The sequence below is a fragment of the Amblyraja radiata genome, chromosome 4 (genome assembly GCF_010909765.2).
Source record: "Amblyraja radiata isolate CabotCenter1 chromosome 4, sAmbRad1.1.pri, whole genome shotgun sequence".
NCBI lineage: Eukaryota > Metazoa > Chordata > Chondrichthyes > Rajiformes > Rajidae > Amblyraja > Amblyraja radiata.
This window is the reverse complement of record NC_045959.1, coordinates 58296631-58318456: the sequence shown is the minus strand read 5'-3', so window position 1 is coordinate 58318456 and position 21826 is coordinate 58296631. Positions and strand designations below refer to the sequence as shown.

General features: G+C 48.7%; 1 protein-coding gene across 2 annotated transcripts; it reads left to right on the top strand.

Annotated features, from left to right (window-relative positions):
• Positions 1-2900: 2900 nt before the first annotated feature.
• On the top strand, positions 2901-20868 carry ttc19 (tetratricopeptide repeat domain 19). Of its 2 annotated transcripts, XM_033019542.1 has the most exons (10): positions 2901-3099; positions 5229-5317; positions 7578-7688; positions 9132-9170; positions 10010-10066; positions 11281-11342; positions 12967-13061; positions 14063-14217; positions 17569-17731; positions 20276-20868. In XM_033019542.1, exons 1-10 carry the CDS (start codon positions 2916-2918, stop codon positions 20428-20430), a joined length of 1110 nt encoding a protein of 369 aa, XP_032875433.1. In that variant the 5' UTR covers positions 2901-2915; the 3' UTR covers positions 20431-20868. The 2 variants fall into 2 exon arrangements, with proteins under 2 accessions (XP_032875433.1, XP_032875434.1); XM_033019543.1 differs by lacking the exon at positions 9132-9170.
• The last annotated feature ends 958 nt before the right edge of the window (positions 20869-21826 follow it).

Below are 21826 nucleotides of genomic sequence, written 5' to 3'. Positions count from 1 at the left end.
CTAGATTTTCACTTACGTAACTGAAAGAAAATGTTCCCGATGTTGGGGGAATTCAGAACCAGGGGTCACAGTTTAAGAATAAATGGTAGGCCAGTTAGGACTGAGATGAGGATAAACTTTCTTCACGCAGAGAGTTATGAACCTGTGGAATTCTCTGCCACAGAAGGCAGTGCAGGCCAATTCACTGGATGTATTCAAGAGAGAGTTACATTTTGTTCTTGGGGCTAATGAAATCAAGGGATATGGGGAAAAAACCAGGAAAGAGGTACTGATTTTAGATGAACAGCCATGATCATATTGAAGGCAATGCTGGCTCGAATGGCCGAATGGCCTATTCCTGCACCTATTTTCTATGTTTCTATGCTTGAGTATGTGGCAATAAAATGCAATCAGTTTGCTTTGAAGCATTCATGCATGGTGGAGGTGTAATGTAGTCATAGAGTGATACAGTGTGTAAACAGGCCCTTCGGCGAAACTGCTCAAACCCGCCAACATGTTCCAGCTACGCTACCTGCTTTTGGTCCATACCTCCAAACCTGTCCTATCCATGTATCAGTCTAACTGTTTCTTAAATGGTGGGAAAATCCCTGCCTCAATTACCTCCTCTGGCAGCTTGTTCCATACACCCACCACCCTTTGTGTGGAAAAAGTTACCCCTTAAAAAGTTACCTCTTAAAAATACTTCATACAAAAAACATTGAAATTATACTTCTACAATGCACTAAAACATGATTTTAATACATCAAATTTCAAAAAGTCCCTACCCTGGGAAGGGGGACACCCCCCTTCCACACCCTCTCCCCACTCCCTCACCGGGTACCCCCAAGGCCAGTGATCAGTGATCCGCAGCCCCCCACTTTCAAAAACGCTCCGTGGCCCCTGGTTCAGATGGAGAACACTGCCAGATGGGAAGGTAGCACTATTGTCATTTGCCACTCAACTATTATGTTTATTTACCTCACTATTTCTAAACACCCCCCCCCCCCCCAATTCCTTTGACAGGTTGAATAGAAATGTCCCCAATCTCATTGTTTTATTAATTCAACACGTAGATGAACATCCTCAGGGAGTGTAATCAGATGGAAACTGATTCAGATACGATGTTTAAGAGCTTGTTCAAAGAAGGGGCATAATTTAAAGGAGTGACAGATATACCTGCAGGGAAATGTGTGAGGAGGTTATTATTTGTCTTTAGTTTTAGCTTGAACCAGGATATCTGAAGATTCTAAGTTTAATACAGTAATTGTGCTGATACTGACTCTAACCAACCACGTAATGAACATCATCCATTCCGGAGGTTTTATTTTTCTGATGCCATTTAAACTTCACTTGGATTTGAATCACTTCAATGTAAAAGTAATTGGGAAAGGGGAGCATTGGAACATAAATTTGCCCTTGGTACATATTAACTGTAATATAATGATGTATGCATGTTGATAGGGGCAATCGAAACAAAGATCTTTTTATCATTGTTGTGTTATGAATACCACAGAAAATATTATACTCTCAAGATCACATTAAATAGAATATTATTGCTTAAATATATAGTTATTGGACTTTGCATTTCGGAAAAGTCCCAGTTGAGAGGAAGACAGCAAAATTCTGAAAATATTGGGGGTGAAATGACTTCAGGACAGTTTGTTAGGAAAATGAAAGAAATGGTATCAGAATATTAATACAGCTGAGTGAGTATAATTTTATGGATGAGAAATTGGTTCAACCAATTGATGACTTCTTTGACAAAGTAACTAGCATGTTAGATAACAAGGAAGCCAATGGGTGTAGCAAATGTTGTTAAACATGAAGTGCCCCATAAAGGATTACCGCATTAGATAAGCACCTGTGGACTTGAACGTAATAGGTTAAGTCTAGGGGGTCAGATATGGGGCTTTATGTGTGGGACAGATATATTGTCAGTGCAGAAGGGCTAGGAGCAAGGACAAGTGTGCATCCAGAGTCAAGGCCTGGAATAGTACTAAGTGTGCAGTCAAAGCTGGACAATGGGAGTGTTCAGCACTGGGAACTTAAGCAGGTAAGCAGCTATGATCAGGGTAGAATAGGGGACCAGGTGTAAGGCTGGACTCAGGGTCAGGAATGAGAGAAGGTATGCAACTGGAGTCAGGGTCAGGAGTGGTACCAGGTGTGCAGTGAGGCCCAGGTTGGTCAACATGGACCAAGTGTTTGATTATAATCTGATTTCCAGACATGAATATACTAGGATCATTCGTGTGCTGCAGGTGTTGATCAGAGCCTGGGCTCTACCGTGGAATGCAATTTAGTCTTAACCTTATTCACAGCTAATCCAATTTAAAGCATATATATTGCATTCAAGTGCAAGTTAAAAGACTCGCTACAGTATGCACCATATTGCACAATTTCAAGTTGAAAAATGCAAAATGCAATGAACACCCCTCTCCCTCCCCCTAGACCCGGGTGAGAAACCCGAGTCTCTGGCGCCGTGAGGCAGTGGTTCTACCGCTGCCAGGTACAATGAGAATGTTGTTTGCAGCAGCATCACAGGCACATAGACTTAGACAAACATAAATAAATATCAATTATACACAATGTGTACGAAGGAACTGGGAGATGCTGGTTTACACCGAAGATAGACACAAAAACTGGAGTAACTCAACGGGCCAGACAGCAATTCTGGAGCAAATAGATGGCGTTTCTGGTCGAGACTCTTATTATACAAATGTAGAAACAATTGCAGATGCTGGTTTACAACAAAACAAACTGCTGGAGTAACTCAGCATCTGTGGAGAACACAGATAGGCATCGTTTCGGGCGTGGACCCCTCTTCAAACGTGTTGTTTGCCTCCATGAGAGGCCCTTCGGCCCCTCCCGCCCCTTTAATCGGCGGGTGCTGCTCCCTTTAAGCGGCGGGTCACGTGGAGCAGGCGGGCGGTGCCGCGATGCTGCGAGTTGTGGGAATCCGCGGCCTGGGCCCCGGCCGTTGGATCAGCGCCGCCCTCCGCCGCCCCGGCCCCGGGCACAGCCGCCCCCCGCCACCCAGCCCCGCCTGGCAGCGTGCACTGACCCGGCCCACCGTCCGTCCGAGGAGCGGAGCCGCCGAGGCCCAGAGAGCGGCCGCTGCCGGTGAGAGGAGGGGCCTGGAATACCCCGTCCCTCATCACACGTCCCCAGGCTGACAGTCTGTCCCTCTCACCCCACCCCGTCTACAGACCATGCCCTCCCCTCCCCGAGACCCCACCCCGTCTACAGACCATGCCCTCCCCTCCCCGAGACACCACCCCGTCTACAGACCATGCCCTCCCCTCCCCGAGACCCCTCCCCGTCTACAGACCATGCCCGCCCCTCCCCGAGACCCCTCCCCGTCTACAGACCATGCCCTCCCCTCCCCGAGACCCCTCCCCGTCTACAGACCATGCCCTCCCCTCCCCGAGACCCCTCCCTGTCCACACACCATGCCCTCCCCTAGACCCCTCCCCGTCTACAGACCATACCCTCCTCTAGACCCCTCCCTGTCCACACACCATGCCCTCCCCTAGACCCCTCCCTGTTTACAGAACCTGCCCTCCCCTAGACCCCTCCCTGTCTACACACCATGCCCTCCCCTAGACCCCTCCCCGTCTACAGACCATGCCCTCCCTGTCTACAGACCATGCCCTCCCTGTCTACACACCATGCCCTCCCCTAGACCCCTCCCTGTCTACATACCATGCCCTCCCCTAGACCCCTCCCTGTCTACACACCATGCCCTGCCCTAGACCCCTCCCTGTCCACACACCATGCCCTCCCCTAGATCCCTCCCTGTCTACAGACCATGCCCTCCCCGAGACCCTGTCCTGACAGAAACCAACCCCCACCTCAGCGCACTATCTGAGCCCCATTTATTACTTCTGTCGCCTTTCTTTTCCACTTATCATTACCCTGCAAAAGCCATATCCCCTCTTCTGCCCCTTCCATTCACCTATTTGCTCCCCGTCATTCTCCCTTCTGCTCCCCCATGTTATATAATCATATAACAATTACAGCACGGAAACAGGCCATCTCGACCCTTCTAGTCCGTGCCGAACACGTATTCTCCCCTAGTCCTATATACCTGCACTCAGACCATAACCCTCCATTCCTCCATGTTCTCCCACCTCCCCCTCATTATCCCATCTCCCTCTCATACTATCATCACCCTGCCATTCCACCATCTGCACACCCATCTTCTCCCATTCCAAAATCTGCCCTCTTCATTCCCATATCTCCCCATCCCCCATTTCTCCCATTTTCTTCTCCTCCCCTCTTGTCCATCTGCCACTTCTCTGCATTTCCCCATCTAGGTAGGATCCTGGGGAGTGTTGTAAAGGAGAGGAATATAGGTGCACAGATTCCTGAAAATTGTGTTACAGGAATAGGGTGGTGCAGAAGGCTCTATCAGTCAGGGACTGTATAGAGAAGTTGGGATGTGATTTACAGTTGTACAAAACATTGGTGAGAGCGCATTTGGAGTATTGTGTTCAGTTTTGGTCACCCTGCTATGGGAAGGATATTATGAAGTTGGAAATAGCGCAGATAAGATTTACGATGATACTGTCAGGACTCGAGCTTTTGGCAGAGGTTGGGCAGCTAAGACTATATTCCTTGGAGTGCAGGAGGCTAAGTGATGATCATACAGAGGTGTATAAAATCATGAGTGGAATAGATACTGGCTTTACCTCGCACTAAACGTTATTCCCTTATCGTGTTTCTATATACTAAATCGATCGATTGTAATCATGTATTGTCTTTCCACTGACTGGTCAGTATGCAACAAAAGCTTTTCGCTGTACCTCGGTACACGTGACAATAAACTAAACTAAACTACGATGAATGCACAGAGTTGTTTTTACCCAGAGCAGGGGAATCAAGAACCAGAGGGCAAAGGTTTAAGATGTGAGGGGAAATATTTTTTAGGAACCCGAGGGGCAACTTTTTCCACACAGGTGGGTGTGTTGAACAAGCTGTCAGTGGAGTTAGTTGAGGCAGATACTATAGCAACATTTAAAATGCATTTAGATGGGTACATGGCTAAGAAAAGTTTAGGATATGGGACAAATATGGACAAATGAAACTGGTATTGATGGGATATCTTGGTCAGCATGGACAATGGGCAGAAGGACCTGTATCTGTGCTGTGTGACTGTGCACCTCCCATTCCCCCATTTGCCCCATCTATTGCCTCCTGGTGTGTTGCCCCTTCCCCACTGATGGTCAGCTTTCTGCCCCCCTCCCCAGCTCTGCTCGCTGCCCTTGGCATCTTTCAGCGTGGTGAGAAACCGACGGAGGCCGAGGACCAGATCATCCTCCTCATCAAGCACGCCAAGGTCTGGCTCAGTGAACTCGGGCACAATCACCCCTCCCCACCCGTACCCCCACACAACCCATCCATCCCCCCCCTCACCCTTCCCCCAGCGCCGCACTGTGGGAGGGGCGTTATTGAGGAAGTGTGCACTGGGGGAGGGGCAGTACTGAGGGGGTGCCGCACTGTGGGAGGGGCGGTGAGGGAGCGCCGCACTGTGGAAGGGGCAGTACTGAGGGAACGCCGCACTGTGGGACATTCCCAGTGGAAATGGTAACTCTTGGATCGATTGAGTTCAAGCCGGGAGCCCATTGATCCTGGCGGGAGTGTGGTGGGTTTCCTGGAGGTGTTTGCTGCACTCTTAACTCCTTACCTTACACGTTGGCACAGCGGTTGAATAGACCGGGTTTGATCCTGATTCCGGGTGCTTGTCTGTACGGAGTTTGTATGTTTACCCTGTGACCTGTGTGGGTTTTCACACACACTCCAAAGACGTACAGGTTTGTAGGTTAATTGGCTTGGTCTACAGTACCCTCCATAATGTTTGGGAGAAAGACCCATCATTTATTTATTTGACCCTGTACTCCACAATTTGAGGTTTGTAATAGAAAAAAATCTCATGTGGTTAAAGCGTACATTGTCAGATTTTAATAAAGGCCATTTTAATACATTTTGGCTTCACCATGTAGAAATTACAGCAGTGTTTATACCTAGTTCTCCCATTTCAGGGCACCATAATGTTTGGGACACAGCAATGTCATGTAAATGAAAGTAGTCATATTTAGTATTTTGTTCCATATCCTTTGCATGCAATGACTGCTTGAAGTCTGCGATTCATGGACATCACCAGTTGCTGGGTGTCTTCTCTGGTGATACTCTTCCAGGCCTTAATTGCAGCCATCTTTATCTTATGCTTGTTTTGGGGGCTAGTTCCCTTCAGTTTTCTCTTCAGCATATAAAAGGCATGCTCAATTAGGTTCAGATTGGGTGATTGACTTGGCCACTACAGAATTGACCATTTTTTAGCTTTGAAAAACTCCTTTGTTGCTTTAGCAGTATGTTTGGGATCATTGTCTTGCTGTAGAATGAACCGCCGGCCAATGAGTTTTGAGGCATTTGTTTGAACTTGAGCAGATATAATGTGTCTATACACTTCAGAATTAATTATGCTACCATCAGCAGTTGTATCATCAATGAAGATGTGAGCCAGTACGTTCAGCAGTCATACATGCCCAGGCCATAACACCCTCACCACCGTGTTTCACATATGAGGTGGTATGCTTTGGATCTTGGGCAGTTTCTTCTCTCCTCCATACGTTGCTCTTGCCATCACTCTGATATAAGTTAATCTTTGTCTCGTCTGTCCACAAGACCTTTTTCCAGAACTGTGGTTGCTCTTTTAAGTACTTCTTGGCAAACTGTAACCCAGCTATCCTACTTTTGTGGCTAACCAGTGGTTTGCATCTTGCAGTGTAGCCTCTGTATTTCTGTTCATGAAGTTTTCTGTGGACAGTGGTCATTGACAAATGCTCACCTGACTCCTGAAGAGTGTTTCTGATCTGTCGGACAGGTGTTTGGGGATTTTTCTTTATTATAGAGAGAATTCTTCTGTCATTATCTGTGGAGGTCTTGGCCTGCCAGTCCGTTTGCAATTAGTAAACTCACCAGTGCTCTCTTTCTTCTTAATTATGTGGATTTTGGTGAGCCTAATGTTTGGCTGATGTCTTAACAGTTTTATTCTTGTTTCTCAGTCTCACAATGGCTTCTTTGACTTTCATTGGCACATCTTTGGTCCTCATGTTGATAAACAGCAATAAAAGTTTCCAAAGGTGAAGGAAAGACTGGAGGAAAGACTAGGTGCTGAGAGCTCTCTCATACCTGCATGAAGGAGGCATTTAAACACACCTGAGCAATTACAAACACCTGTGAAGCCATGTGTCTCAAGCATTATGGTGCCCTGAAATGGGGGGCGTATGTATAAACACAGCTGTAATTTCTTCATGGTGAAACCAAAAGGTATAAAAATCCCCTATAATAAAATCTGACAATGTGCACTTTAACCACATGTGACTTTTTTCTATTACAAATGTCAAATTGCGGAGTACAGAGGCAAATAAATAAATCATGGGTCTTTGTCCCAAACATTATGGAGGGCACTGTAATTGTAAATTGTTCCTGGTGTGTAGCATAGTGTTATTATGCATGGATCACCGGTCGGCATGAACTTGGTGGGCCGAAGGGCCTGTTTTGCACTGTATCTCTAAACTCTAAACTAAACTCTGCAGCTGAGTGCTATCAAGGGGGAACTCGAGGATGCTGAGCGTTTTTTACACCAGGCCCTTCACCTGGCCCAGCAGTCACAGCACAACCAGGCCATCACCTACATCTACTGTCAGGTAAAGCACTGATTTACAGCAGCAACAGCAATAAGATTATGTTTCATATTGCTGCATCTCAGCCCCACACTTGTTTTTTTGGTCACTCAGTATGGAGGAAGGAGCGACAGAGGCTGGGGTAGATTTTCCCTGCCTATTTACTCCTGGCCGGCCCATGGTGGCCATTCCCAGGTTAGGGCAGCGGGCAGTCGAAGGTCCTGCCCGGGTCGATTGCCTGTCACTCTCCTGAGCCTATGTCCGTGATCGTACGTCCCTGGAGAGGGAACACGCAGCACCCATAGGGACTATATAGGTCCTCCGTAAATGCTAGTCACCGTGGGGGGATCCAGTGCGTCTTGGTGAGAGATGATATTGTCATTAAACTGTAAGAGCCTCCTCTCGCAATTGAGAGGGAGACTAGATTCTGAAGAAGGGTCTCGACCCAAAATGATTGTCCACGACCTCCTACGGATTTCACTCTATTTTGGGACACATGGCAATAATAAAGCAACATTAATGGTATTCAGCGGGCACGGACTAGGATTCAAGTTACTGGGTGATGGACGTTCAGGATCTGGTCACGAGCTGGCAATGGGGGTTGAGGAGTGGGGAGGTGGCTGGGGGGGTGGGTTCAGAGTGCTACTCTCCAAGTCTCTTGGAGTGTCTGGTGTATTCTCGATCGTCTGACCTACCTCATTGCAGACCTTGCACTTTTTCTCTGTAACGGTAAGGTTTTAATGCTCTAACAATATATTCTGTATTCTAGTATCTTCTCTTACTACCTACTGTACTAGTGTGTGGCGTGATTGTACTTGGGTACAGTATGATTTGACTGGATTTTTAATTTAGTTTATGGTTGTCACCTATACCGAGGTACAGTGAAAAGCGTTTGGTGCTTGCCATCCAGTCAGCGGAGAGACTATACATGATTACAATCGAGCTGTCCACAGCGTAGATACAGGATAAAAGTGCAAAATAAAGTCCTGTAATGTCTGACCAACTCAAATGCTATTCAGTGGAGCTTGACTCTCTAATGTGAGTTTCCGGGGGATGGGAGTGGGGACTGCTTGTCTGGGGACAGACAGGTCATGAGCCGGCCGTTGGAGTGGAGGAGTGGGGGTGGAGGAGTGGGGATGAGGTGGGGGCTGGGGAGTGGGGATGATGTGGGGGTGGGGGAGTGGGGATAAGGTGGGGTCTGGGGAGTGGGGATGAGGTGGGGGCGGGGGAGTGGGGATGAGATGGAGGTGGGGGAGTGGGGATGAGGTGGGGGCTGGGGAGGGGATGAGGTGGGGGTGGGTGAGTGGGGATGAGGTGGGGGCTGGGGAGGGGATGAGGTGGGGGTGGGGATGAGGTGGGGGTGCGGGAGTGAGGATGGGGTGGGGATGTTGCTCTCCATGACCCTGGAGTCCGGCCGCTGTTGAGTGTGTGCGCCTCCTGATGCTGCTTCCTCCGATCTCTCTGTAGATGGCGAACCTCGCCTTCCTTCGTGGGGACCTGCTCAGTGTAAGTGAGATCGACAGTAATAGCTTGACCTCCCGCCCTTTGACCTCAAGGCCCGACCCCCACACCCAAGCATGCTCCCCACCCCACACAGCCTATCGCTGTTGAACTCTGACCCTCCTGACCCTCCTGACCTCAGTTTGATTCCCATAAAGTATAGCTGTACCCAGCATATTTGAGGACTCATCGAAGGGAAATACATTGGCTGAATGTAGTCTTTTACCCAGGGTAAGGGAATCAAAATGCCGTGTGTATGGATTTAAGGTGAGAGGGGAAATATCGAATCAGAACCTGAGTGCAACAGAGGGTGGTGGGTTTTTTGGAACGAGTCGCCAGAGGTAGTTGAAGCAGGTAGAAAATAAACATGTAAAAGGCACTTGGACAGGTACATGGATTAGATATGGGCTAAACAAGGGCAAATGGGGCATATACAAGGTCGACAGTCAAGATTTTTTCCCCCCAAAATGGAAATATCAAACCCCTTAGTGGGTACAGCTTTAAGGTGAGAGGGATACATTTTAAAGGAAATGTGTGCGACAAGTTGTTTACACAAAGAGTGGTGGGGACCTGAAATGTGCTGCCAGGGGTGGCGGTGGAGACAAATACAATAGTGGTATTTAAGAGACTTTAAGACGGACATGAATTGCAGGAAATGGAGGGATGTGGATCATGTGCATACAGATAAGAGTTGCTCGGCATCACGCATGGCACAGGTGTTTTGGGCCAAACGCCCTGTTCCTGTGCTCTACTGTTGTAAGTAAATGGGACTAGCTGAGATGGGGCATGCTCGGCATGAATAAGTTTCTGTGCTGTATGACTGTGACTCTCTGTCTCCCTCGCAGGCAGAGAAGCTCTTCAAAGCAAGCATGAGCCAGCTCCTGGGATCAGGAGCGCAGCAGGTAAATGCCAGAGGACTGGCAGTGATCACAGCTGGGGGAGGGGTGTCACTGAAAGTGCCAACATTTATTGCATATCCCTCGAAGCCCTCGAGAGGCGGGGACAAGCTGCACAGTAAACCCTTGCTGAATGTACACTCCCCGCACCCTCACCCCACCCCGGTGCTGCTGGGGAGGGTCCCAGCAGAACGGGATCCTGCAGGCGATGGTGTAGCCATGTGCCCAGTGCCCCTGTTCTTGTTGGGGGATGGCAGGTGTTGGGTGTCCTGGCTGGTAACTGTGGTGCCAGTGGTGGAGGGAGCGAGGTTTGTGAGCAGAAGAGGGGGCTGATGTAGACAGTATGTCACGGATGGAGCTTAGACTCTACTCTCTGTGCATGATGGGCTTTGCTCACATCCTGTGGCCTGTACTGATTCTTTCCCTCTATCTCCCAGTCTCTCTACATCTCCCTTTTCATGTCCCCTCCCCCCTCTCTTCCTCTCCCACTCTCTATTGTTTTTTTTAATTTATTGAATTATTTTTGGATTATTGTTCTCTGAGTGTTTACAGACTTCTAAGGCTAAAGCAAGTAAGAATTTCATTGGTACACAAAAATGCTAGAGAAACTCAGCGGGTGCAGCAGCATCTATGGAGCGAAGGAAATAGGTGACGTTTCGGGCCGAAACCCTTCTTCAGACTGATGGGGGGTGGGGGGGAGAAGGAAGGAAGGAAAAAGGGAGGAGGAGGAGCCCGAGGGCGGGGGGATGGGAGGAGACAGCTCGAGGGTTAAGGAAGGGGAGGAGACAGCAAGGGCTAGCAAAATTGGGAGAATTCAATGTTCATGCCAGCCGGACGCAAGCAACCCAGGCGGAATATGAGGTGCTGTTCCTCCAATTTCCGATGTTGCTCACTCTGGCAATGGAGGAGACCCAGGACAGAGAGGTCGGATTGGGAATGGGAGGGGGAGTTGAAGTGCTGAGCCACCGGGAGTTCAGGTAGGTTATTGCGGACTGAGTGGAGGTGTTCGACGAAACGATTGCCCGTTTTTTTTTATTGTTGATTTTCATTGCCCTGTTTTCGGTACATATGACAATTAAACACTCTTGATCTTCCTTTCCCCTCTCTCCATCCCTCTGCCGTTCTCTATTCCTCCTCTCTCTTTCCCTCCTTCTATCACTCCCTCCCTCTCTCTCTCTCTCTCTCTCACTCCCACCCCCTTCTCTCTCCCACCTCCTCAGGATGACAATGCCCTCATCGAAATGTCTCTGAAGTTATGCAGCATCTATGCTTCCACTGAGCGGTGAGTAACCATGGCAGCAGCAAAAGGGGCCCCTGGGTGTGTTTGTAAAATTAATGGCCCCTCCCGTCTCCCTCCCCACCCACTCCAGCAGCCAGGTATGTGACCCAGAGGCACTCTGCCTGGGGTATGAAGCCCTGGGCACTTGGTCCATTCGAGGAGAGTTTGGAGGGGCTGGGGGGGGGGGGGGGGGGGGGGGGGGGGGTGCCCCACTCCCCTCCCTCTAGCCAGGCCGCTGGGTGTCTGCTCCACTCCACAGCCTCAGCAGCTGTCCGGGGATTGGGGAGGGCAGGGAGCAGCCACTTGCTCGTGCAGACTCAGTAAATGGCCCTTCAGCCCTTCGTCTGTCAACCAATAAATGGCATGTCTACTTCACGTAGAACAGCACAGTACGGGAACAGGCCCTTTGGCCCACTATGTGCTGAAAACGATGCCTAGTTAAACTGATCTCCTCTGCCTGTGCATGACCCATATCTCTGCATACCCATGTGTCGATTCAAGTCTCTTAAACACCATTATCGTATCTGCCTCCTCCACCACCCCCAGCAGCGTGTTCCAGGCCCCCACCACCCACTGTGTCAAAAATACTTGCCCCGCACATCTCTACCAAACTTTCTACCACTCACCTTAAAGCTATACTATTAGCGTGGCGCAGAGGTCGAGGCCTTGCAGCTCTATCGACCCGGGTTCGATCCCGATTATGGGTGCTGTCTGTGCTGAGTTTGTACGTTCACCCTGTGACCGCATGGGTTTTTTCCGGGTGCTCCGGTTTCCTCCCACATTCCAAAGACGTGCAGGTTAAGTGCAGGTTGTCGCTAGCGTGTAAGATAGAATGTATGTAGTGATCGCTGAACACCTTTGTTCCGTCCGTCTGGACCTACCTGATCTCCTGGTTGCCAAACACTTTAATTCCTCTTCCCATTCCCACACTGACCCTTCTGTCCTGGGCCTCTTCCATTGTCAGAGTGAGGCCCACGCGCAAATTGGAGGAACAGCATCTCATATTTCGCTTGGGCAGCTTACAACCCAGTGGTGATTTTTGATTTCTCTAACTTCGTCAACTTCTCTAACTTGTACCCCCCCTCTCTCTCCATCCCTCTCCCACCTAAGTCGCACCAGGTTTACTTTTCCCCTGACTTTCAGGCTGAAGAAGGGTCTCGATCCAAAACATCAACAATTCTTTTTCTCCAGAGATGTGTCTGACCTGCTGAGTTACTCCAGCTTTTTGTGTTCATTTTCAGTTTAAACTAGCATCTGCAGTTCCTTACTACACAATACTGCAAGTACAGCCTCATCAACGTCTTCTACAACTGTAACATAACATCCCGTCTTCTATACTCAGTGCCCTGACAGGTGAAGGACAGCAAGCCAAAAGTCTTCTTCATCACCCTATGTATTGTGAGGGCACGTTCAGGGAATTATGTACTTGTACTCCTAGATCTCTCTGCTCGCCAACACTCACCAGGGTCCTAATCCCATTTTCCTACATTGGACCACTTCGTCCAGCGCTCTTTACCCCACCCCACCTCTCTTGCCCACCAACTGCCTTCAGCATATTCGACAACCCTTCCGTCTTCTGTGGTTGATATGGTGCCTGACCTTGTGACTCTTTCACTCCCTGATACAGGCACTATTTAGCAGTGGAAGGATACAAGTGGTGCATTGAGACACTGGAGGAGAAAATTCGGCGTGAAAAGGCTACACCTGAGGAAGGTTTGTCAGGTAGGACTGTTCATCTGTCAGTCACCTGGATGTTACCTGGGCTTTTGGGCTAGTGTTATCGGGAGGCTCCTCGATAAGCTGGAACTTTTTTCCTTTGGAGTGTAAGAGGCTGAGGGGTGACCTTATTGAGGTGTACAACAAGATCATGAAGGGCGCAGATAAAGTGAACACTCAAGGGCCTGTCCCACTTAGGCGATATTTTAGGCGACTGCTGGCGACTGTCATAGTCATAGCAGGTTGCCAAAAAAAGCGGCGACTGGACCCCCCTACAATGTCTACGACAAGCTACAACAAACTACCACTGAGTCGACGCAAGCTACGGCAAGCTACCGACAAACGGCGACCCATTAGGACGTCCACCTACGACTACACCTACAACAACCTACGACCACACAGGCGACAACATACGATAACCGAAGTCGATCTACATCCACCCGTGACAAACTACGACCCTGTCGGCGACAACTGAAGACAATTCAGTCGCCGGTCGGTACCTGTTGATGTAGGTTGTCGCCAAAGGAATTCACCGAAGTCAGCACCGGCGACAATCTAAGTCACCTGGCGACAACCTATGACAGCAGCTAAGTCAGGAGAAATCAAGCTACGCTCATTGGCGTCAACCCACAGTTGCCAAAAAATTTTGAGCGCTGAAAATCCAGTGGCGAACAGAAAGACACTATGACTCTTTGGGCGACTGAGGAGACTACTCACGACCATACAGGCGACACCCCAGCGACCATGTGGCGACAGCCTAGACGCCTTTAGTCGCCAAAAAAAATAGCCCGTGGGAGAGGCCCTTCAGTCTTTTTCTCAGGGTAGATGATTCTAAAACAGAGGGCTTAAGGTGAGAGGAGAGAGATTTAAGAGGGACCTCGGGGGGCAACTTTTTCACACAGAGGGTAGTCCGTATCTGGAACAAGCTGCCAGAGGAAGCTATAGAAGCTGGTGGGGCAAGTAGCGGACCTTGCGACGCTGACGGTGGTGTTTCCTCTGTGTCCCAGCTGAAGAGATGGAGAACATGCAGCTGCTGCTGGGGATGAGCCTGGATTCTTGCGCTCGTTACATGCTGATCCGGGGGCAGCTACTGCTGGCCACAGGGATGTACGAGAGAGCGCTGGCCATCGCCCAGGACGTACATGGGGAGACGCACCCACAGGTGAGGGCCACACTCTTTCCCCCCTGCCCCCCAGCATTCTCCTCGCTCTTGCTCCCCTTCCTCTCTCCCCGTACCCCCCAGAGGAGGGGAGACCCAATAGAAGTATATAAAATAATGAGAGACATAGATATGGTAGACCATCAGATTGTTCTTCCAAGGGTGGAAATGCCAAATTCTAGAGGACATAGCTTTAAGGTGAGTGGGAACAGTTTAATGGAGATGTGCAGGGCAAGTTTTTTCACAGCAGATGGCGGTGCCTGGAACCCGCTGCCAGATGTGGTCATAAGATCATAAGTGACAGGAGTAGAATTAGGCCATTCGGCCCATCAAGTCTACCCCGCCATTCAATCATGGCTGATCTATCACTCCCTCCTAACCCCATTCTCCTTGCTTCTCCCCATAACCTATGACACCTGTACTAATCAAGAATCTATCTCTGCTTTAAATATATCCACTGACTTTGAAACATAGAAACATAGAAAATAGGTGCAGGAGTAGGCCATTCGGCCCTTCAAGCCTGCACCGCCATTCAATATGATCATGGCTGATCATCCAACTCAGTATCCCATACCTGCCTTCTCTCCATACCCCCTGATCCCTTTAGCCACAAGGGCCACATCTAACTCCCTCTTAAATATAGTCAATTAACTGGCCTCAACTACCTTCTGTGGCAGAGAATTCCACAGATTCACACTCTCTGTAAAAAATGATTTTCTCATCTCGGTCCTAAAAGACTTCCCTCTTATCCTTAAACTGTGACCCCTTTTTCTGGACTTCCCCAACATCGGGAATAATCTTCCTGCATCTAGCCTGTCCAACCCCTTAAGAATTTCTTCATATGAAAGTCCTGTCTTCCCAGGAATCAGTCTGGTGAACCTTCTCTGTACTCCCTCTATGGCAAGAATGTCTTTCCTCAGATTATGAGGCCAAAACTGTACGCAATACTCCAGGTGTGGTCTCACCAAGTCCCTGTACAACTGCAGTAGACCCTCCCTGCTCTTATACTCAAATCCTTTTGCTATGAATGTTAACATACCATTCGCTTTCTTCACTGCCTGCTGCACCTGCATGCCTACTTTCAATGACTGGTGTACCATGACACCCAGGTCTCGTTGCATCTCCCCTTTTCCTAATCGGCCACCGTTCAGATAATAGTCTACTTTCCTGTTTTTGCCACCAAAGTGGATAACCTCACATTTATCCACATTATACTGCATCTGCCATGCCTTTGCCCACTCACCCAACCTATCCAAGTCACCTTGCAGCCTCCTAGCATCCTCCTCACAGCTAACACTGCCCCCCAGCTTCGTGTCATCCGCAAACTTGGAGATGTTGCATTCAATTCCCTCATCCAGATCATTAATATATATTGTAAATAGCTGGGGTCCCAGCACTGAACCTTGCGGTACCCCACTAGTCACTGCCTGCCATTCTGAAAAGGACCCGTTTACTCCTACTCTTTGCTTCCTGTCTGCCAGCCAGTTCTCTGTCCACATCAATACTGAACCCCCAACACCGTGTGCTTTAAGTTTGCATACTAATCTCTTATGTGGGACCTTGTCGAAAGCCATCTGAAAGTCCAGATATAACACATCCACTGGTTCTCCCTTATCCACTCTACTAGTTACATCCTCGAAAAATTCTATAAGATTCGTCAGACATGATTTACCTTTCATAAATCCATGCTGACTTTGTCCAATGAATTCACCACTTTCCAAATGTGCTGCTATCCCATCTTTAATAACTGACTCCAGCATTTTCCCCACTACCGATGTTAGACTAACTGGTCTGTAATTCCCCTTTTTCTCTCTCCCTCCCTTTTTAAAAAGTGGGGTTACATTAGCTACCCTCCAATCCTCAGGAACTACTCCAGAATCTAAAGAGTTTTGAAAAATTATCACTAATGCATCCATTATTTCTGCGGCTACTTCCTTAAGTACTCTGGGATGCAACTTATCTGGCCCTGAAAATTTATCGGCCTTTAATCCATTCAATTTACCTAACACCACTTCCCGGCTAACCTGGATTTCTCTCAGTTCCTCCATCTCATTTAACCCCCGGTCCCTTGCTATTTCCGGCAGACTATTTATGCCTTCCTTAGTGAAGACAGAACCAAAGTAGTTATTCAATTGGTCTGCCATGTCCTTGTTCTCCATGATCAATTCGCCTGTTTCTGACTGCAAGGGACCTACATTTGTTTTAACTAATCTTTTCCTCTTCACATATCTATAAGAAAAACTTTGCAGTCAGTTTTTATGTTCCCTGCCTGTTTTCTTTCATAATCTATTTTCCCTTTCCTAATTAAGCCCTTTGTCCTCCTCTGCTGGACTCTGAATTTCTCCCAGTCCCTTGGTAGGCTGCTTTTTCTGGCTACTTTGTATGCTTCACCTTTTGTTTTGATACTATCCCTGATTTCCCTTGTTATCCACGGATGCACTACCTTCCCTGATTTATTATTTTGCCAAACTGTGATGAACAATTGTTGTAGTTCATCCATGCAGTCTTTAAATGCCGTCAACCCTTTAAGAATCAATTGCCAGTCTATCTTGGCCAATTCACGTCTCATACCCTCAAAGTCACCTTTCTTTAAGTTCAGGACCCTTGTTTCTGAATTAACAATGTCACTCTCCATCCTAATGAAGAACTCAACCATATTATGGTCACTCTTGGTCACAGAAGCAGGCCCGTTGGCCCACCCATTTCACGTCGACCACCCAGTACACTAGTTCTATTCTACACACTATTGTCAATTTTACTGACGCCAATTAACCTACAAACCTGCACGCCTTTGGAATGTGGCAGAAAACCGGAGCACCCGTAGAAAACCCATGCAGTCACAGGGAGAACATACAAACTCCACAGCTGGCACCCGTAGTCAGGATCTGGTCTCTTGGCATTGTAAGGCGGCAACTCTACTGCTCCGCCAATTTGCCGCCCCAGAGGCTTTTGGATAGGAACATGGATAGTCAGGGAATGCAGGAATATGGATTATGTACAGGCAGAGATTAATTTCATTGGCATCATGTTCGGCACAGACATTGTGGGTTGAAGGGCCTGTTCGTGTGCTGTAGTGTTCTAGGATTGTGAGCACAGACATGATGCAGCTGTGTTGGTGCCTGAGCTGCATCAGCGTGGTTACCTGTTGATACGCAGGAAGGCTCTCCGTGCCGCTCCTGTCCTCATCCTCTGCCCACTGGTCTTGCCCCACCCTCTCCCCCTGTCTTGCCCCCACCCTCTGCCCTTGTCCCTACCCTCTGCCACCTCCCCCCCTCCCCCACCCTCTGCCCCATCTCACCATCACCTTCAGCCCTGTCTCGTCCCACACTGTGCCCTGTCTTGCACCATCCACAGACGGTAGTGCTGATGAATGACCTGGCCACGGTGTTGGAGTGGAGGGACAATCACCAGCAAGCCCACAAGCTCGCCAAGAGGGCATCGAGCCTGGCGAGAGAGATGGCACACCCGGACCTGCCCGCCATCCTCAGCAATGAGGCTGCCATCCACGTCCATACAGGTAACTCGGCATCGAGCAGGGGGGGGGGGGGGGGGGTTCAGGGCAGGGGGAGCGGAGTTGGGGCAGAAGGAGCAGATGCAGAGGGTGGGGAGAGTTGGATCAAGGATAGTGGGTACAGAGAGCTGGATCAGGGTATGGGGAGGTTTGAGTCCGGGTCAGGGAGAGTATCGGGCAGGGATAGTGGGTCGGGGCGGAGGGGGCAGGGGGTGGGGTTAGAACAGCGGCATGGGTGGGTAGAGTTGTGTTAGGGGCAGCGGGGAGAGGTGTGTTGGGCAGTGGGGAGAGGTGGGTGGGTGGGGGGGTGGGGAGAGATGGGTGGGGAGAGGTGGGTGGGTGTAACCAGCCAGGAAGAGTTGGATCGGGGTTATAGGGGGGTTGCACATAAGGTCACTTGGTCATAGGGCTTGACGCACGGAGCCACTCAATCCATCTGGAGGACATCGTAACTTCCGGTATATGTTATTAATGCTAGAAACGTGTACTTTCCTACCTGTTAAAAACGCCAAAATGTTGAATTTCTGCGCTGTAAAAAATTGTGTAAGTCGGGGTAAGTGTGAGAGACATGTACCCAACTTTAGAATTCCAAAAGTGAAGCGAAATGAAGGTAAAGAGAAGCGAGAACTGAAGGGACAACAGCAGCTAAAGTGCTTGGCGGACATATCGGAATTGAAAATATTGGGAATTATCGAGTTTGCTCACTGCATTTCATCAACAGTAACGCATTATTTGTGGGTTTTCTTGATTCCTTTGGTATCTAAAAAGTCTCAGAAGTGATAAATCTGGCTGTAAATTTTGCTTCAGAGGCGTTTTCTTTTTGTATGTAAAAACCCACTTGAGAACCATGGGCAATTTTAAAATTTTACAGCCAGATTTATCACTTCTGAAACTTTTTAGATGCCAAAGGAATCAAGAAAAAATACAAATAATGCCTTAGTTGATGAAATGCAGTGAGCAAACGGCCAATGTTCGCCAAGCACTCTGGCTGTTGTCCCTTCAGCTCTCGCTTCTATCTACCGTAATTTCTCCTCACATTTCGAATTCTGAAGTAGGCTAAATGTCTCTCGCGCTTATCCCAATTTCCATAATTATTTACAGCGCAAAAATGGACAATTTCGGCGGGTTTTAACGGGCCCGCTACGCTGGAAATAATGGTAAGTGCCTACCTGCAGTTCATCGCGTGTACTCCACTTGGCGTAGCGTAGCAACAGTACGGGTCATGGGTCATGGGTCGTGACCCGACTGCCGTGAAACCTCCCTATAATGTAGACTCTACATTCACACTATCTATTTCCTGATGATCTTTTTCTTATCAAGTCCACACACAAGAAATTAACACACTTCTCGGCATCTGCATACAATGGTGTCTGTCTTGTCGCTTCTTGTGCGTGGTGGTGGAAAGATTGGTGGAAACATGGCCGCGACGTGAACACTCTTTCCTTGACCCCCCCCCCCATGATCTGATACCCCTCTATCTCCCTCGGCCTCCTGCACTAAAGTCGGAGCCTGCTCAACCTGTCCCTGTAGCTCAGGCCCTTGAATCCTGGCAACATCCTCGTAAATCTCCTCTACACTCTTTCCAGGTTAACAATCTCCTTCTGATAGCAAGGTGACCAAAACCAAACACAGTGCTCCAAAAACAGCCTCACTAATGTCTTGTACAACTAACTGTAACTCGATACCCTGACTGATGAAGGTCAATGTATCGAAAGCCTTCTTGACCACCCTATACCTGTGATGCCACTTTCAAGAAACTATGTACCTGCACTCCTAGAACCCTCTTCTCTACAACACTCCCCAGGGCCCTGCCATTCACTGTGAAGGTTCTGCCCTGGTTATACTTATCAAAATGCAATACTTCGCACTTATCTATTAACCATTCCTCAGCCCACCTGCGCCCAGCTGCTGCAATTTTTACTAACCATCTTCACTATCTACAAAACCACCCACTTTAGTGTCACTTTAGTAAGACTTTAGTGTCCCAAGGACCAGTCTCACCCCGGTCACTCCCTCTTCCCTACGCCCATCAGGCAAGAGGTACAGAAGTGTGAAAACGCACACCTCCAGATTCAGGGACAGTTTCCTCCCAGTAGTTATCAGGCAAATGAACCATCCTATCACCAATTAGACTGCGGTCCTGACCTCCCATCTACCTCATTGGAGACCCTCGCATTTTTACCCTTGAACATTACTGGATTTATCTTGCACTAAACGTTATTCTCTTTATCCTGTATCCATACAGTGTGGGTGACTTGATTGTAATCATGTATAGTCTTTCCACTAACTGGTTAGTATGCAACAAAAGCTTTTCTCTGTACCTCGGTACACATGGCAATAACTAAACTAAACTATCCTTTGGGTTTGTCCAACCTCTGCTTGTAGCTAATACCAACTAATCTAGACATAATTCTGGTAAACTTCCTGCACCCACTCCAAGACCTTCACATCCTTCCTGTCATGGGTTTGTTGGGAGGGGTGCTTGAGGGGGTTCAGGGCTGCCAAAGGCTGGATCTGTCCCTTCACCCGACACCTGTGCTCCTCCGACAGGGAACTACACTGAGGCCAGGCAGCTGTACAAGGAGGCTTTGGAAGAGGCGAACGCGCAGGGCAATGAGCGGCTGATTGAGCGCATCCGGGAGGCAATGGAGGAGCTGGATGCCAGGACCCACAGCTCCCGTGATAAAGGGGAGGAGAGGCAGTGAGGGAGCTCTCCACCGCTCCATGCTCGCAATCATTCCCGAGGCCATGGCACTGTGATTGCAGTCACAAAGGTTTGGGCTCAAGGTCCATGACAACTCTCAGATATGGTAACGAGGGAGATCAGCAGTACTGAGGGAGGGGCAGTGAGGGAGCACCGCACTGTGGGAGGGGCAGTGAGGGAACACCGCACTGTGGGAGGGGGGGTGAGGGAGCGCTGCACTGTGTTAGGGGCAGAACTGAAGGAGCGCTGCACTACCAACATTTGGGTGAGTTGTTGAACCAAAGCCTCTTAAATCAGTTCTGGGCACTGTATTCAAGTAAAACTAGAAATTTGCAGAGTATTCCTCGTAAATTGGGCATTAAGGGCTACCCAGGAGTTCTGCAAAATAAATCTTTAACTGGAAGTAGCTGTTCTTTACATTAAATGTTCTGGAACAAATCACGCATGTGACATGTTGTTTGTTGAGTGGCTGTGGCCTTGAGATAGGTTTGAACCTGCGAGCAATGCTGTGTCAGCAAGTTATATGGCGCAGAAACAAGCCCTTCAGCCCAATTCCCCAGTAGCGGTGGTATTGTACAGCATAGAAACGGATGTAATGCTGAGGCTCTATATCGTGCTGATTAGACTGCATTTGGAGTATTGTGAGCAATTTTGGGCCCCATATCTGAGGAAGGATGTGCTGGCTCTGGAGATGGTCCAGAAGAGGTTTACGAGAATGATCCCAGGAAGAATGGGTTAACGTATGATGAGCGTTTGACAGTACTGGGCCACTACTTGCTGGTGTTTAGAAAAATGAGGGGGGACCTCATTGAAACTTACCGAATGGTGAAAGGCCTGGATAGAGTGGATGTGGAGAGGATGAGTCTAGGACTCAGTCTAGGTCACAGCCTCTGAATTAAAGGACGTTCCTTTAGGAAGGAGATGAGGAGGAATTTCTTTAGTCAGAGGGTGGTGAATCTGTAGAATTCATTGTCACAGAAGACTGTGGAGACCGTCAATGGTTATTTTGATGGCAGAGATAGATCGATTCTTAATTAGTACGGGTGTCAAGGGTGATGGAGAAGGCAGGCGAATGGAGTGAAGGAGATAAAGATCAGCCATAATTGAATGGCGGAGTAGACATGATGGGCTGAATGACCTAATTCTGCTCCTTTAATCTATCAATCAGGCCATTCAGCCCAACTCGTCCATGCTGACCACGTTGCCTAGCTGGTCTGAAGAAGGGTTCCGACCTGAAACATCATGTAACCATTTTCTCCAGAGATCCTGTCTGACGCACTGAGTTACTCCAAATTGTTGTGTTTATCTTGCCTAACTGAGCTGGTTCCACATGCCTGGTCTATATCCCTGCAAACCTTTCCTATCCATGTAACTGGCTTAGGTGTCTTTTAAATGTA

Coding starts and splice junctions, on each gene's coding strand:
- ttc19 (XM_033019542.1), top strand. CDS start 2,916: ATGCTGCGAGTTGTGGGAATCCGCGGCCTGGGCCCCGGCCGTTGGATC. Junction 9,171..10,009: donor TTCGTGGGGACCTGCTCAGT/GTAAGTGAGATC, acceptor TCTCCCTCGCAG/GCAGAGAAGCTCTTCAAAGC. Junction 14,218..17,568: donor ATGGGGAGACGCACCCACAG/GTGAGGGCCACA, acceptor CACCATCCACAG/ACGGTAGTGCTGATGAATGA.